At 38.8% G+C, this 15,484-nt stretch overlaps 1 protein-coding gene across 5 annotated transcripts in view; it reads left to right on the top strand.

Annotated features, from left to right (window-relative positions):
- Nucleotides 1–3,275: 3,275 nt before the first annotated feature.
- Camsap2 (calmodulin regulated spectrin associated protein family member 2) overlaps nt 3,276–15,484 on the top strand; it is a 93,176-nt gene continuing 80,967 nt past the window's right edge. For all 5 annotated transcript variants that reach the window (XM_076832110.1, XM_076832109.1, XM_076832108.1 and 2 more), the window contains exon 1: nt 3,276–4,297. In XM_076832110.1, the coding sequence (XP_076688225.1) occupies nt 4,159–4,297 (139 nt within the window). In that variant the 5' untranslated portion in view covers nt 3,276–4,158. The remainder of the gene's footprint in view (nt 4,298–15,484) is intronic.

Here is a 15,484-nt window from a genome sequence, read left to right as displayed (position 1 = left end):
GACTGGAGTGAGGATTAAATAAGTTGATATATGTACATTACAGCCTGGTACATAGCAAAAGCTCTGTACCAGTTGCTATTAGTGCAACCAACTGAAAGTGGATGATAGGATATGTATACACACTTCTACTTAAGATAAATCTACTTAAGCAGTCTTGTGGCAGAGCTCCCTGATTTAGTATTTCTTTGCTTCTGATGAGATACACCAAAAATTTCTATAGGCAAAGTTACAAGGTACAAGGCTTCTATCCTCTGGAGATGTGACAATGAAGGAAAACTGGGCTGCTTAGGCCAAGGATCTCCAAATTTTATTTGCTTCTTTGAGCTGTCCTGTTCAATATTGCGTCCTCCGCACTTGGGTTCTCAATCAATACTAGCAGATGAATGGATGAGTGAATTTATGAATTTACCTTAAGACAGAAATGGAGGAAGGCGATAAGGAAGGAGATTTGGCTGGCGTTTTAGAATTTCCAGATGAAAGGAGAGAAATACTTTTCAAACAGAGAGGAATGTTGTGGGTATAGCTGTTGCCCTACGAATGGACAAGACCCTAGGTCTGAATATAAAAAGTAGAGGGACAGCTGTGCAGTTGGGCAAGCAGGACCAAAGAATCATTGGGTTTTGTTTTTGTTTTGAACAAAGTCACTATCTTAAGGAGGCAGTAGAGAGCATTTCTTTTTAACAGCGAATATTCCACAGAGATTTCCAGTTTTTCAAAGGATCATTCTGAAGGTGTCACAAAGAACACTCTATTAGAGTGTCTGCCTCTCTGAAAACAGATCCTTCTTCTTTGTCCTCAGGGTGTTTCCCTGTTAATAACAGCCTCCTACTATGACCCCAAGTTGTTTCACAGTCTCTCTGAAAATAAAAGCTTCTCATTGTTTTGATACCTTTTCCCCCACCCCCATTCCCCAAATCCTTTCAAGTTGGGGTCAGAGTAATGCTATCCCTACTAAAGTGTCACCCTTGAATCAAGGGACAAATCAGAGCAATGGCCTTTTTTTCTTGCTCTTTCTCATCTTGTTTATTTAGGTTGAAAGAATTTTCAATGAAATTCAACAAACATTTATCCAGCACTGACTCTGGCAAAGCACTAGATCACATTCAACATAAAGGTGACTAGGCATGGTTTTTGGCCTTGAGAGTCTTGTATTTACTGAAAGGTTATTATAATGACATGTAAAATGTGTCCGTATCTCTCTTCAACCTTTCTGGACTACAGGTTTCTCTTTTAAATATATCTAAACGTATAATATATTCACATTGAGTTTTTCTTACTTTGATTTGTGTGCTCTAGAATTCAGATGAAGTTGAATTTGAGAACATTAAATTTAACAGTAGCCTCCAAGAAACATTCCCAATCCCTCCACCTATATGTTCTCATTGCACTTTGTATCTGTTATAGACTTAACACTTTAATTTGTGTCATATTTATTTAAGTACCTGTCAGATTCCATAAAACACAGTGAAGTGGAGACAGAGTGGAGACAGAAGACTGTGTTGAATTTGAAGCTAGACTCTGATACCAATCAACCATGAAATCTTGGTTAGGCCACATAATCTCTATGATCCTCAGTTCTGCATCTAGAACTGGAAGATAAGAAGGCCTGTGTCACAGAATGGATTTGGAAATCAAATAGTTATCATATGAATGTGCCTTGAGAACTATTATCTATATGCTAATTCTATCATCCCTTATATGAACTAGCAAAGAGCATTTACATGAGAAAAACTCTATTAATATTAATTAAATTACTGAAAAATTATATCAACACCCCACTCTCCTGTGGCATATTATTATTCTGACATTCTTTCCCTCCCCTACATTGTTATCAACGCTTATCTGCAGAGCCTTGCTAGGTTCAGGGAGGAGTGTTTGTAAAGATTAAGCAGAATCAAAGGCGCCAGTTTACTGGTGCAACTGCCCTTTTAGATAGTAGGCTCCAAAGCCTCTCCCCTCTTGTGCCTTGCTTCTATCATAATGATGGATGATAATAGGGAGGTTCTAGCAGTACAGAGTATGGGCTTTGAAGTAAGATAGTTCTGGGTTCAAATTTTAAGTCTGCTTTTACTAACTGTGCAACATAGGCAATCCAAAATTTCCCCCAAGAGTTAGTTTTCTGATCTGCAAAATGAAGATAACACAGAATTCTACAATAATTAAAATTAGATAATATGTTAAAACGAGATATGAAAAAATCACTAAATTTTTACTAAAGTAAGCTCAATAAGTGCTAATTATGGTACTATTTACCTTTGGCCCTAAATATTAATTGAGCAACTACCACGGGCTGGTCAACATATAGATGCTGGAGATGAACCATGTCATATCATTAAAGGCAAAGACAAAGAAGTAATTGATGATTGGCTAACAGTATGAGAAATGTCATGACATACATAAGAACAGGGTGTTCTGGGAACAAAGGGGAGGCACGTGACAGTCCCCACTGGGAAGTTGTCAGTAGCTATCAGGGCAGGTTTCCTAGAGGGAGTGACTACTGTGGAGGCTTGGAGATTAAGGAGGCAGTAAGCTAGGTGGACAGAGGGCCTACAATGAGCAAGGACACACAGATCTGAGAAAGCAAGCCCTCTTGGAAAAACTGAGAGGGGTCTGATGAAGTGAAGCTATAAAGCCTTTGGATTTCAGATCCCGAGAGGCATCAGTTTACTTTGTGAAAGGATTTATCTGACGGATATATGCGTTCTCTTAGAATGTTCCAGTGTGGAGCATCAAGTTAAGAAAGTATCTTGACTTCATGAAATTCCTATAGCTTTGGAGCCTCAAACCTGATTTTCAGACCTGTTTAAGCCCTTAGGATGACTTAACTCACTTCATCTCTCCATAATGTCGTGGTCAACCTGCGATAATACACACCCCTTACTGTTACTGCGAGGACTACATGGGACTGTGCAGGTCAAGTTCGCAGTAAAGTGCATTCCACAAAATAAGCATTTTTAAATAAACATCAGTTCTTTTGGTTGAACCACCAGAGAATATACAGGCTATGGCTAGGCCTACTCTCTCCTTTTTTCCTTCCCTTTCCTGTTTCGTAGTGTAAGTGGAGCAGCCAGAAGCCAGAGACTCAGAGGACGTCCACCCCAGCGAGAACTCCTAAGTGATGATTAAAAGGCAGTCGCCAGAGTCGGGCGCGGGCCGGGAGCGAGGCTGGGCATGCTCAGTGCGCTGGGCGGCGGGCCGGGACCGCCGCGGCCGGAGGGAAGCGGGCGGGGGCCCGAGCAGCGCCAGGGCGCATGCTCAGTCTCCGCATCTGCTCTCTCCATCCAGTGCCGCAGCCGGAAAACCGCAGCGGCGGCGGCGGCGGCTGAGGGGGAGCACCCTAGTCCGGCGGCAAGAGGAGGGGGAAAAAATACGAGGACATAACTGATAAGGCAGGAATCGAGAGTTAGGGGTTGGCGGCCTCTTCCAGGCCACCGCCTTGGCCGTCAGCAGGGAGGAAGCGCCGGGAGGCGACGGTGGCAGGAGAAGGAGGAGACGGCGACGGGAGGGGAGCTGAGGAGGGGACGGGCCGCCGGCGGCCTGGGCGCCGCAGTGATTTTGACGTTTTCCTCTGCTCGGTCTCCCGCGGCCCTGGGTGGGCCACCCCCGCCCCGCGCGCCCCTCGGTCCTGCTGGTTCCTCCGCCCACCCGCGTACTGAGGGGGTCTTCCCGCTCCGAGGGAAGGGAAGGGGGAGGCGAGGGCGTGCGGGCATCGCTGTGGCGGGGACATTTTCCACAACGTGATTGTTAAAAGACTACCCCCCCCCCCCGCCTTAAAATTCCGGGCCCTTCCAGCCTCCACCCTCCCCCAAGCCCGTGTGACTAAACCGAGACAAAGGGGAGGCGGCCTCGCTCACACGCGCGCTCGCCGGGCGGGTGGCTCCGAGGGGCGCTGGCGGACGGACGGACGGACGGACGGACGACGGCCACCGCGCCGCCACATTCCTATGCCCGGGGGCAGCGGCGGCTGCGGCGGCTCCCGCGGGAGGCGGCAGGCTCGCGGCGCGCACAGCTGAGCTTCCCTCCAGTCGGCGCCCGGGCGGGCCTCGCCCCGGCCCCGATGGTTTGAGCTCCCCTCCCCTCCCCTCCCGACCCCAGCGGCGGCGAGGCCACACCATGTGAAGGTTAGAGCCCGGACATCCCGAGGAGCCACGGTGAAAGATGGGGGATGCTGCAGACCCCAGGGAGATGAGAAAGACGTTCATTGTTCCAGCCATCAAGCCCTTTGACCACTACGATTTCTCCAGGGCCAAAATCGCCTGCAACCTGGCCTGGCTGGTGGCCAAAGCCTTTGGGACAGGTAAGTGGTGTCTTCCCTTACCTCTTCCTTCCGAGGATGTCCACATCCCGGTTTTTGTTCCCCGATTCGCGAGTCTCCATGCGTGGCTTTCCCTACCGGTTCAGAGAGATGGTGGGAGACTAGGACGAGGAGAAAGAGAGGAGAAAGCAAGCAAGCAGGTTGGATTGTAAATGAAGGGCCCTGGAGTGGTCGGGGGGGATTCCGTCGGATTCCTTTTATTGGACAACAAAAGTGTTCTTTTTTTCCCCCTCCTTTCACTGAGCAGTTATTTTTTTTTTTTAAATCCGTGAGCAATTTATGTAGAGTGGTTTTAATTTGTGGCACTTTCCTCATTGTACTGCATACATTCCCCACTCAGTCATAATTGTGATTACTCTACCAAGAAATCTGTGTTGGTTTCTTCATTATTGGAAGAAGGTAGATGGTACATAGTACTCTATTGATTTTTGACATTTGTAATGGTGGCTGATGTTCACACTCCGTAGGATGGAAGGTGGCCTGTGTTGAAAAGCAGTATTAATTTTTGTTGTCATTCTTTATGCCTGTATCAGCCCTCTGTACACATTTCACATTCTTATTAAACCATCTATTAAAGCCAGTGTGTAAGTTTGCTGACTATACATTGCTGTTTTCATTTCGTATAATCAGTGAGGGGTCTTTCTTTTTATGAATGTATTTTGGCTTTACACATTAAGAGAAACAAAAACTCCCTACTTGGGATTTTTTCGTAGAAGCTTTTTTTGATATGTGCTGTTGACACAGAAATTCTGTAGTACAGTCACAATGAAGCACTCCCTCCATAACCCAGTCTTGCAGAATAACAGGAAAAGGGCCTGTTCTTTAGCTGTTGATTTAGGAGCCCAAGCTGTGGAATGCTTAAAAAATTAGCTGGCTTTTCCTTGGAAGATGCTTCTGTCATTTACTGTGATAACTTTTAAGAGTAATTTTTATAAGATTTTTATTCTACTGTAGTTAATAAATTTGGATTCATAAAATATTTATTGAAAAGCTCCTTAGTATTTACAAACTTTTTTCTGGATATTAAATACAGGATTTTTTTTTGGAGGATGTTGGCTGATTTCTGATTAAGGACTGTGAAAATATATAGGTAAATGGTTTAGTTCACTTTTGCTGTTTGAACATATAGTTGAGTGTTTTCTACTTGCATCTTAATTTACAAGCAGATGAACTTCAATGTTTGGAAAATTGAATTAGTTTTGGAGGAAATTCATATGGATGTAATTTTATATTTATAACAGCCTTAATTTTATTTGAATTCTCATTTTGGTATTAGACTGGCACAAGGAATACATGTAATAAATCTTTTGAAATAATTTACATTGTAAGATTTCTTTGAAACCGAATATCTAGAGTAACAGAAGAAAGCACAAAGTATTATTATTTTACATTTCCTACTGATGTAAGCAATAAGAATAACATATGTGTTGGGTTTTAACTTAAGTAGCATACTGAATGTAATATCCATTTGAAAGGTCAGTGAAGACTATTTAAGTATTTAGGAAAGAGGAAAATTTATATAGTAATCTATGTGTAAAAGTAATGGGTACAAAATGGAAGGTCAATAGAAACAGGAATATTTTCTATCAGAAACTGAGAGGATTCTTAGAAAAAGATATCAAAATTTTACTGTGCATTCACAAAGTCTAAACCAGAAAATGGCCTATTTTCTGTATATGTGTCAGGCCAGTTAGTAGATTCTGGGTCACTTCATGAACACACGTAGAGCACATTGGAGAAGAAAGGAAGTGAAAGTAATATAGTATTAATGGGATCTTATTCTTTTGCAAGGCACTCTGCTAGATGCTTGCATTAAGTTGTACATTTGGGATTCACAACTCAGTGATGTCCATAGTGTGTTCCTCATTTGAACAAAGTGAGGAAGCCAGAGAGATGAAACAATTCTACTGTCACACTGTCAGTAAGTGGCAGAGTTTTCATTTGAGGTTTGACTACAAAGGGTAAGACACTAGTGAAGGTGGGACATACCTGTTACCCATTATGTTAACAACATTATTTCATTTATTCCTACAGTATCCTTATAGATACTGTTGCTGTTTTTCAGATGAAGGAGGCACTGTGTTTCAGGCTAGAAAGACTAATTTGCACAAGATTAACATCTGACAAGTGATATATTCAACATGCCAACTCAGGTCTTTCTGACCCTGAAGTCTTCGCTTTTTGCTGTAACCATTCTGCAGAATGATCCTTTTATCGGCAAGTGTGGAAAATGTGCACAGTACATGTTCATATCTAATATTTTTTCAAAGATTGGACAGATTTTAACGAACTTTCAAATGGTTTAGAGGAATATTTTGGTACTTGGTTACTTTTGCCTTGGCAGCATTTGAAATGGATTAAAAAGATCATATTCAAGATGAGATGAAAAAATGAGTTTAGAAGGCCTTCAGAGTGTGACTTTATAACAAGAAATACATTGTTAAGAATGTTATGTTTGTACACTTTTTTTAAAGAGCTGATGTCATTTTTTTAAAAAATATTTATTTATTTATTTTTTTAGTTTTCGGCAGACACAACATCTTTGTATGTGGTGCTGAGGATTGAACCCAGGCCGCACGCATGCCAGGCGAGCGCGCTACCATTTGAGCCACATCCCAAGCCCCATGATGTCATTTTTTAAAAAAATATTTTTAGTTGTTGATGGGCCCAATATCTTTATTTATTTTTTTATATGGTGCTGAGGATCGAACCCAGGTCCTCACACATATGAGACAAGCGCTGTACCACTAAGCCACTATCCCAGCCCAAGAGTTGTCATTAAAAAAAAAATTATAGTTGTAGATGGATAGCATATCTTTATTTTATTTGTTTATTTTTATGTAGTGCTAAGGATCAAACAAAGTGCCTCACTCACGCTAGGTAAGTGCTATGCCACTGAGCTACAACTCCAGCCCTGTTTGTACATTTTGTTTATTGACAGTTTTTCATAACAAATTTCTATGAAGTGAATAGAAAAAAAATAAGTTTTTTTTAAATAAATAATCTCCATTTGCTACAAATGCTTACCAGAAAAGGTTAATGTACAAAATATTTCAAAATTGTTGCCCAGTTGTATTCATTTATTCAAAAAATTAGCCCAAGCCTGGCTCAGTGGTGCAGGCCTGTAATCCCAGTGGCTCTGGAGGTTGAAGTAGAAGGATGGCGAGTTCAAAGCCAGCCTCAGCAAGGCCCTGCGCAACTCAGAGACCCTGTCTCTAAATGAAATACAAAATAGAGCTGGGGATGTGGCTCAGGGGTTGAGTGCCCCTGAGTTCAATCCCTAGTACCCCAAACAAAACCAGAAATAACAAACAAATAACCCAACTTTCAGTAATGATTTACTAAAGTCTTTCAACAATAATATATAGGGTTTTTCTGTTAGAAACCTAACTTTTGACATATAAAAAGTAGTTAGTTTTAGAACCATATGTTGGAAAAGTAATTTAAAATGATAGCTAAAAATCAGTTGTGGATATAGAATGAACTAATTGAACTATAATAAATGAAGTATAAACATCATAACAACTAGGAAGCAGATGTGGAATATTTAATTAATTTGAAGTATTATGTCAAGAGCTTTGACTCATATTCTCTTTATCCTAAAAATATTCCAAATGGCCTGTCTTAATAGCTTATTTTGCAGAATAATGCCACTACAGTTTTAATCAAATGAATGAGTTTATGTAGATGAATTTGCAAAAATACTCTAGTTACTTTAAATAAATTGCAAAAACAGGAGGAAGTTAAGCCATTGTGGGGCTCCTGCTGAATTTGAATAGCTGAACTTATTTAAGCAATTATAAGACAGAGTTTGCTTTAAATGTCCTGCTCCCTTAAATCCCTTGGGGGAATTCTGGATGCAGAACCTCTTGTACACTCTTTGTTACTAAATTCTTAAATTCAGAGTACTTAACATGGAATTCAAGGCTCACTTTCTGATGTCAGTTTATCATTTAAACCTTATCAACCATCATTCCCGTTTTTCAGATTATTTTAGTTCAGTGTTATAAACTCATTTGCTGTTATAACCTTGTCATATTTCTTTGTATATCCCAAGAGATCTTGTCAAAATCCTACATATAATATGATCTGACTCCAAGGCCATGAAGACTGTAAGAACAGTGCTTAGTAACTGTGGTTAAGAGAGACTTGGAGTAGCAGTAGCAAGGCCAGTTTGGGACATTATTGTAGGATTCTGGGCAAGAGGTGATGAGGGCTTGAAGTGGGGTGAAAATGACATTAAAGCTGCAGTTATCCAGCAGTTACTGTGGGTCAAGCACTTTACACATGGTATCTCATTTTAATCCTCATGACAGCCTTATGAGGTGGAAACTGCTAATCATTCCAGTTTTGCTGATGAGGAAAGTGAGGATCATGGGTTTAGGAACTCATCCAAAGCCACCCAACTAATGAAGCTGGGATCTGAACCAGGGAAATCTGACTTCAGTCTGTGCTCTTAACCATTATACTAAATGGGTGGAAGTCAAAGAAATGGAAAAGAGACAGATGTTTTAAAAAAAAAATGTTGCAGAAATTTAACTTTTAGTATTTCTAAAAGATTGAATTTGGGGTACATGGGGAGTGCTTTAGCTGAAAATAGAATATTTAAGAGGATAAAGTCACCTGAGGTTTTAGGGAGGATGAGGTTACCTGAGACTTTCAGATTTAGTGACTGGGAGAATGAATTGTGATGCTGTTAACTGAGAAAAAACAGTAAGCTGGAATGGGGAAGGCAGCTTTATTTTCAAAAACCTTGAACTTGATGTGTTGGCTAAATATCTTCTCTGAGAAATCCAATGAAGTAAGTAGCTATAAACGTAGGTAGTAGTATGATTGAGAAATTAAGGATAGAAATAATAATTTGGTATTTTGTGCATAGCAGTGTAATTGAAATTGGAAGTAGATATGACTATATGAGAGAAGAAATTTGAGACAGAATTAAGGGTAGTGAATACTTAGAATGCAGGGAGGAAAAGGAGGCAGAATTAGAGCAGTTACTTAGGAAGAGAATTAAGAAAGCATAACACTGAAGCCCACGAAAGGAGAAGTTTCAATGGAGAGGTCTGATAAATAGTGTCTAATGCTGTAGGTTTCAGTAATGCTGGTCTTAAGAGCTTATGCTTTAGTAGAGGAAGATGTGATAAATGTATAACTATGTAGAGTTCAGGAAATCTATGTTAAGAGTCATATAATGGGAGCAAAGACATTCAGAGGGAGACTGGTAGGGGTAGGGGATGAGTGGTGGGGAGAGATCACTTTCAGCTTAAGTGGTCTGTGAAGGAAGACCTCATATTGGAGGTGATATTCAAGCTAAATCCTGAAGAAAATCAGGCCAGATAGAAAGTAAGCATTATAGATGGAGGAAATGGTTTGTGTGTAGGCATGGAGTAATGACACCAGGTAGTGTTAGTGAAGCAACATAGACCAGGTAAATTGAAGGAGGTTTTTGTAATAAAATAGTGAGAGACACAGCTTGGAAGGTAATTTAGGATAAAATAGTATGTAAAGCTAGGCTAAGGAATTAGGTGTTTATTTAGTAGATAAACAAATTATCTAAATATATTGGATAAAAAGAAGAAAAGAAAAAGCTACTATTACTAATTTATTATAATAACAGGACTTTGTGCTAATTACTATTCTGAGCATTTTACATGTAGTTTTTCTCTTATAATTCTTCAAACAACCTTATTAAGTCAACGTTGCTTTATTTTTTTCCTCATGAGACTCTAAAGCAGGATTTCCCAACTGCGGAGCTACTGGTAAGATAGTTCTTTTTTCTTGGGGGCTGTCCTGTGCCTTGTAGAATTTTAGCAGCATCCTTGACTTTTACGCATTAAATGTCAGTTGTATTCCCTACCCCTGTTCCCATCTCTTTTGTGTCAATGGTCTAGTCATTGTGGGATGTTTCCTGGGGAGAAAAGGACCCCAGCTTAAGAATCACAGCTATAAAGGTCGTAAGATATATTATGATTTAAAAGATACTTTGCACATTGAAGTACAAATTAATTGTAAGACATCCTGATTTCACAAATACTCAAATTGGAAAAAGAATTTAGAAATATGATAATTGCTTTTTTTTTTTAATAAATGGGGAAACAATATAGAGGGGTCAACTAAATTGTCCATGATCATCCAGCTTATTAGCAGTGGAACTAAAATTAGAGTCTAAGTCTTTTTTAAAAATATTTATCTTTTAGTTGTAGCTGGACACAATACCTTTATTTATTTATTTTTATGTGGTGCTGAGTATTGACCCCAGGGCCTTGCATGTGCTGGGTGAGCGCTCTACTGCTGAGCCACAACTCTAGCCCTTCTTTATGATACTAAAATTTGCATCTTAATCTGTGTTATATTCTTCATATAATACATTACAATCTTATGTTTATATTAGAAATGAAGGCATACAAAAGCATGAAGACCTTTTAGTCAGCCTTAATTTTTTTTCTTTGCAAAATTTAGAAATATGTTTCATTTTTCTTCAACAACCCTATTTATGTTTGGATAGTTAGAGCAGAAATAAGAAATGTATTTAGCCTCTGTCATTTTTAGGGTCTCCTCCCTCCTTCAGTGGATCTAGTTTGCCATGTGTACATACTACTTTATGAACCCTTCAATTAGTAAATTATAAATAATGATATTTAAATGAAATATTATATACTTATTAATACTGACAAGCTTGGTGGTTTAGCTAATAATCATTTCGCTAATCACATTTATCACTTTTCCCACCCCTTAGCTTCACATAGTTTTTTTATTTTTCTTCCTCCAGCCCTTCATTCCTTCCTTTCTACCACTGAGCCACATCCCCAGTCCTTTTATTTTTTATTTCATTGTACTTATTTTTTGGACAGAATCTCATTAAGTTTTCCGAACTGAGATCTCATTAAGTTATCAGAAGTGGGTATTTTATTTTCCATCAACTTGAGATCCTCCTGCCTCAGCCTTCTGAGTAACTGGGATTATATGCCACGAATACCTGTGTTTTTCTTTCTTTTTTTTTTTTTTTTTTTAAAAAAAAAACAAACTTGTGTCTTCATCATATATTTTTAAATTAAAGGCCTATACAGTAGCATCTTTCCAGTTTTCCTTCCCCACCTGACTTCCTTCTTTTCTGGAGCATTTTCCTGAAGTGATTTGTCTCAATTTTCATGTTTGCTGAATAGTTGTGATAGTAATACTCATAAATCTTTGAGTTGTTTAGAAGTAACACATGTAATTACAAAATATTCATTTTATTACTTTCACATGTAGGCTGCTATTGGATATTTTATTTTCCATTGTGGAATGGGATTTTATTTCTTTTTGTTATATCAATGAAAGTTTTTATTAAAAATATTTTTACTACAAACTAGAAAAGATAAAACAAGCTAGGAATACAGTGACAGAGAGGAGCCTGAACTCCCTTGGTAACCCTTGTAGTTATATACTGTAGTGTTATATCCAGTAATATTCAACAATTTTGTGTGTGTGTGTGTGGGGGGGTGCTCGGGATTAAACCTTGTGCATTTGAGGCAAGCACTCTACCAACTGAACTATATCCCCCAATATTCATAAAGGACTTGTATTGTACTTTCTAGAGATAAAGAAGTGGAATTTTGGGGGGGGGGCAGGGAGCTACTGGGAATTGAACTCAGGGGCACTTGACCATTGAGCCACATCCCCAGACCTGTTTGTATTTTATTTAGAGACAGGGTCTCACTGAGTTGCTTAGCACCTTGCTTTTGCTGAGGCTGGCTTTGAACTCGAGATCCTCCTGCCTCAGCCTCCTGAGCTGCCAGGATTACAGGCAGAAGTGGAAATTTTAATTGAAATAATCTTCATCTCCTTCATGTTTCATACATCTTGGTTCCTGGGATGTGTATGTGTGATCTTAAAATGTTATTTTGAAGCTGTCATGTTTCCCCTTTCTCATCCTTTCCTTCAAACCATTTTCTAACTCTAAAATGAGAATTGCATGCACATTTTAAGTACTTAAGGCTCTTGAAATAAAGGACATTTGATTGAAACATTTAAAATGTTTTATAGACACTTGTCCTCAGTAAAGGAAAGTTTCAAAGTAGGTAGTTTCCGTTTTTTAAAAATATTTTTTAGTTGTCAATGGACCTTTATTTTGTTTAGTTATATGTTGTACTGAGGTGCTAAGAATCGAATCCAGTGCCTCACACATGCTAAGCAAGCGCTCTACCACTGAGCCACAACCCCAGTCCCCACCCAATTTTTTTTTTCTTGATGCCATTCTACTACTCTAAAGGTTATCTTTTTTTTAGCCTTTTATTTTCCATGCCTCCCACCCCCACTGTCTAAAGGGGATACTATTTAATTATATAAAAGGCAGGTAATAAACTACATTTCTCTCTCATATTAGGCAGTGAGGCATAAATTGTTGGGACATACAGCTTGGGGTCCCTGCTGTCTGGGATAGAAACACTGGCATTGTAGTCTGTCCAGAAGCCTTAATATTCTTGTCTCTTTTTCCTTGTTTTCAAGGAAATAAATAACAAGTGGTACCCTTCCTCATGGGTGGATTTCATCTGACCCAGTGTTCTTGTTCTGAAGCAAAATTTTTAATCCAACCATCTCATCAGTGTTTCTAGATATTTTCAATGTTTGTTCCTCTTTCATATCTTCTGCAGGGTACTTACCAAATTCACCACTGGTTTCAGTGTTGGGGAAGATTTCCTCTGGCTGTTCAGTTTCCATTTTCTTGTATCAAATGAACATACCAATTAGTTATTATGTATCTTTACAGAGCTGAACTTTAGTGTTCTGGGTAGGACCAACAATTGACACCATACTGTGCAAATTTGCTCATCCTTTTTAAAAATGATATTCGTATAGACTGTTGACCATGTAAACTTATTCTCTAATTTATATGTTTTGTAAAATTTGTATTGTGACACATTTCAAAATGAGAAATAATATCTTTAACCTCTTTTTATAATTTTACATAAATGCTAGAGGTCTTGATTTTTATAGGTTCTTGAAAACCTATTGATGCTTAAAATATTTTTTAAATAGGTAGAACAGGCACAGATTCAAAATTCAAAACATGTAAAAGAGTAGATCTGGTGACAATCTTCTTCCTACCTTGACTCCAAGTCATTTAGTTTCTGTTTTAAGCAAGGTGATATCATCAGAAGTCTCTTTTCCAAAAGATCTTTGGGAATACATTTAAAAATGGTTGACATGGTATGTTTTATATTATGTGTATTTTACCTCAATAAAAAAAGTCATGGAAATAAGATGGGAAGTGGGTTGGAGTAGGACCAAGAGTCATGAAGGGGGTTCTATTTGGTCCAGGTCCAGATGATAGAACTTGAATAGGAATGATTTCAGTGACTACGAGAGAAGTGGATGGATGTAAAAGATAAGACATGGTGATTGATTTGATATGTAGAAGGAAAGCTGAGATCTTGAGAAATGTTAAGATTGAATCTATTTAATGAAGAAGGGAACAGTAGAAGAGGGTCAGATTGTGTGTAGAGGGTATAGCATTCAGTTTGAGGAACATCTGAAATGGTAGTATGTGCTTTAGACCCTTGGAAATTCATCTGTGGAGCTTAGAAGATCTCATGAATGAGATCTCTCATGATAGCTGATAATGAAAATCAAGAAAGTGGATGACCTCCATTCATTAAGGGAGGAGAACAAGATGGAAGATGGAGAGAGAACAAGATGGAAGATGGAGACCCAGGAAAAGAGTCATGCATAGAGTATCTAGAGAGAAAGAAAGAAAACGATGAGGAATGTGGAGTCTCAGAGATTGGGAATAGAACACTGAGCATGATAACATTTAAGGTGCAGCTGAGGAAGATTTAGCAATTAGTTCTAAAAGGTTCATTGGATTTAGCCAAAAGGAGTTATTGATGATTTTACTGATAACATTTTGAGTGAATGAAGAAACAAATGTGACTAGGTTGAAAGTAAATGGGAGATTGTATCAGTTGTGGTACCTTCATTTGTAGTAACAGAAAATCCAACTCAAATTGGCTGACTATTGAGGATTTACTAGTTTATAAAAATGAAAAAGTCCTGAGGTAGGATGGGTTTTGGATTTGACTTGATCAGGGCTCCAGCTCCATTTAATTCTGTCAGTGGTGCCCTTTCTCATGGGTGGATTTCATCTTCAGGCTGTCTTCTCCATGGTGGAAAGTGGCTGTAGTAGTTCCAGGTCTCATTCCCATGTACTACATCATACAGAGCTCTTTCCTGATTGTTTCATGCAATTTATGTATTCTCTTTTCTTGCCTTTTTCTTTCTCTTTAAACAAAACCATTTGATTATATCTCAAATATATACAGTAACTATAAGCTTTCATGTATTTGTTACCGAGCCACCATAGTTATCAACTTGTGGCCAATCTTGATTCATCTGTCAGCACCCCCACCTCTGCCAGTTATTTGAAGCAAATCCTAGATATTGCATCACTTCCATCTATAAATATTTCACTATATATCTTTTTTTTAACTTTTTTAATATTTTATTTTTTTAGTTTTCGGCAGACACAACATCTTTGTTTGTATGTGGTGCTGAGGATCGAACCTGGGCCGCACGCATGCCAGGCGAGCGCGCTACCGCTTGACCCACATCCCCAGCCCTCACTATATATCTATAAAACCAAAGATTCTCTCTTTTTTTTGATCAAAAAGCTTTTATTTATTTTTTTTATGATTTTATTTATTTATTAATTTTGCATTACAATTCTTAATGCACCATTATACAATAATTTATCGTATCTCTGATTATATATAAGGTACATTGACACCAAATTCACATCTTCATACATGTATTTTTATAATGATGAAGGTCTCCTTTCACCATCCATGCTATTCCCCTTCTCCCTCCCTTTCCCTCCCACTCCTATTCCCTATCTAGAGGTAATCTTCCCCCCTTGCTCTTCCTCCCAACCCCATTTTGAGTCACCCCCCTTATATCTGAGAAGACATTCGGCATTTGTTTTTTTGGGATTGGCTAACTTCACTTAGCATAATCTGCTCTAATGCCATCCATTTCCCTGCAAATGCATGATCTTATTATTTTTTATTGCTGAGTAATATTCCATTGTGTATAAATGCCACATTTTTTTTTAATCCATTCATCCACTGAATGACATCTAGGTTGGCTCCACAGCTTAGCTATTGTGAATTGTGCTGCTATAAACATTGATAT

Source organism: Callospermophilus lateralis, chromosome 13, assembly GCF_048772815.1.
Source record: "Callospermophilus lateralis isolate mCalLat2 chromosome 13, mCalLat2.hap1, whole genome shotgun sequence".
In the NCBI taxonomy this organism is placed as follows: Eukaryota; Metazoa; Chordata; class Mammalia; order Rodentia; family Sciuridae; genus Callospermophilus; species Callospermophilus lateralis.
The sequence above is the reverse complement of the archived record's forward strand: the minus strand, read 5'-3'. Positions and strand labels throughout refer to the sequence as shown.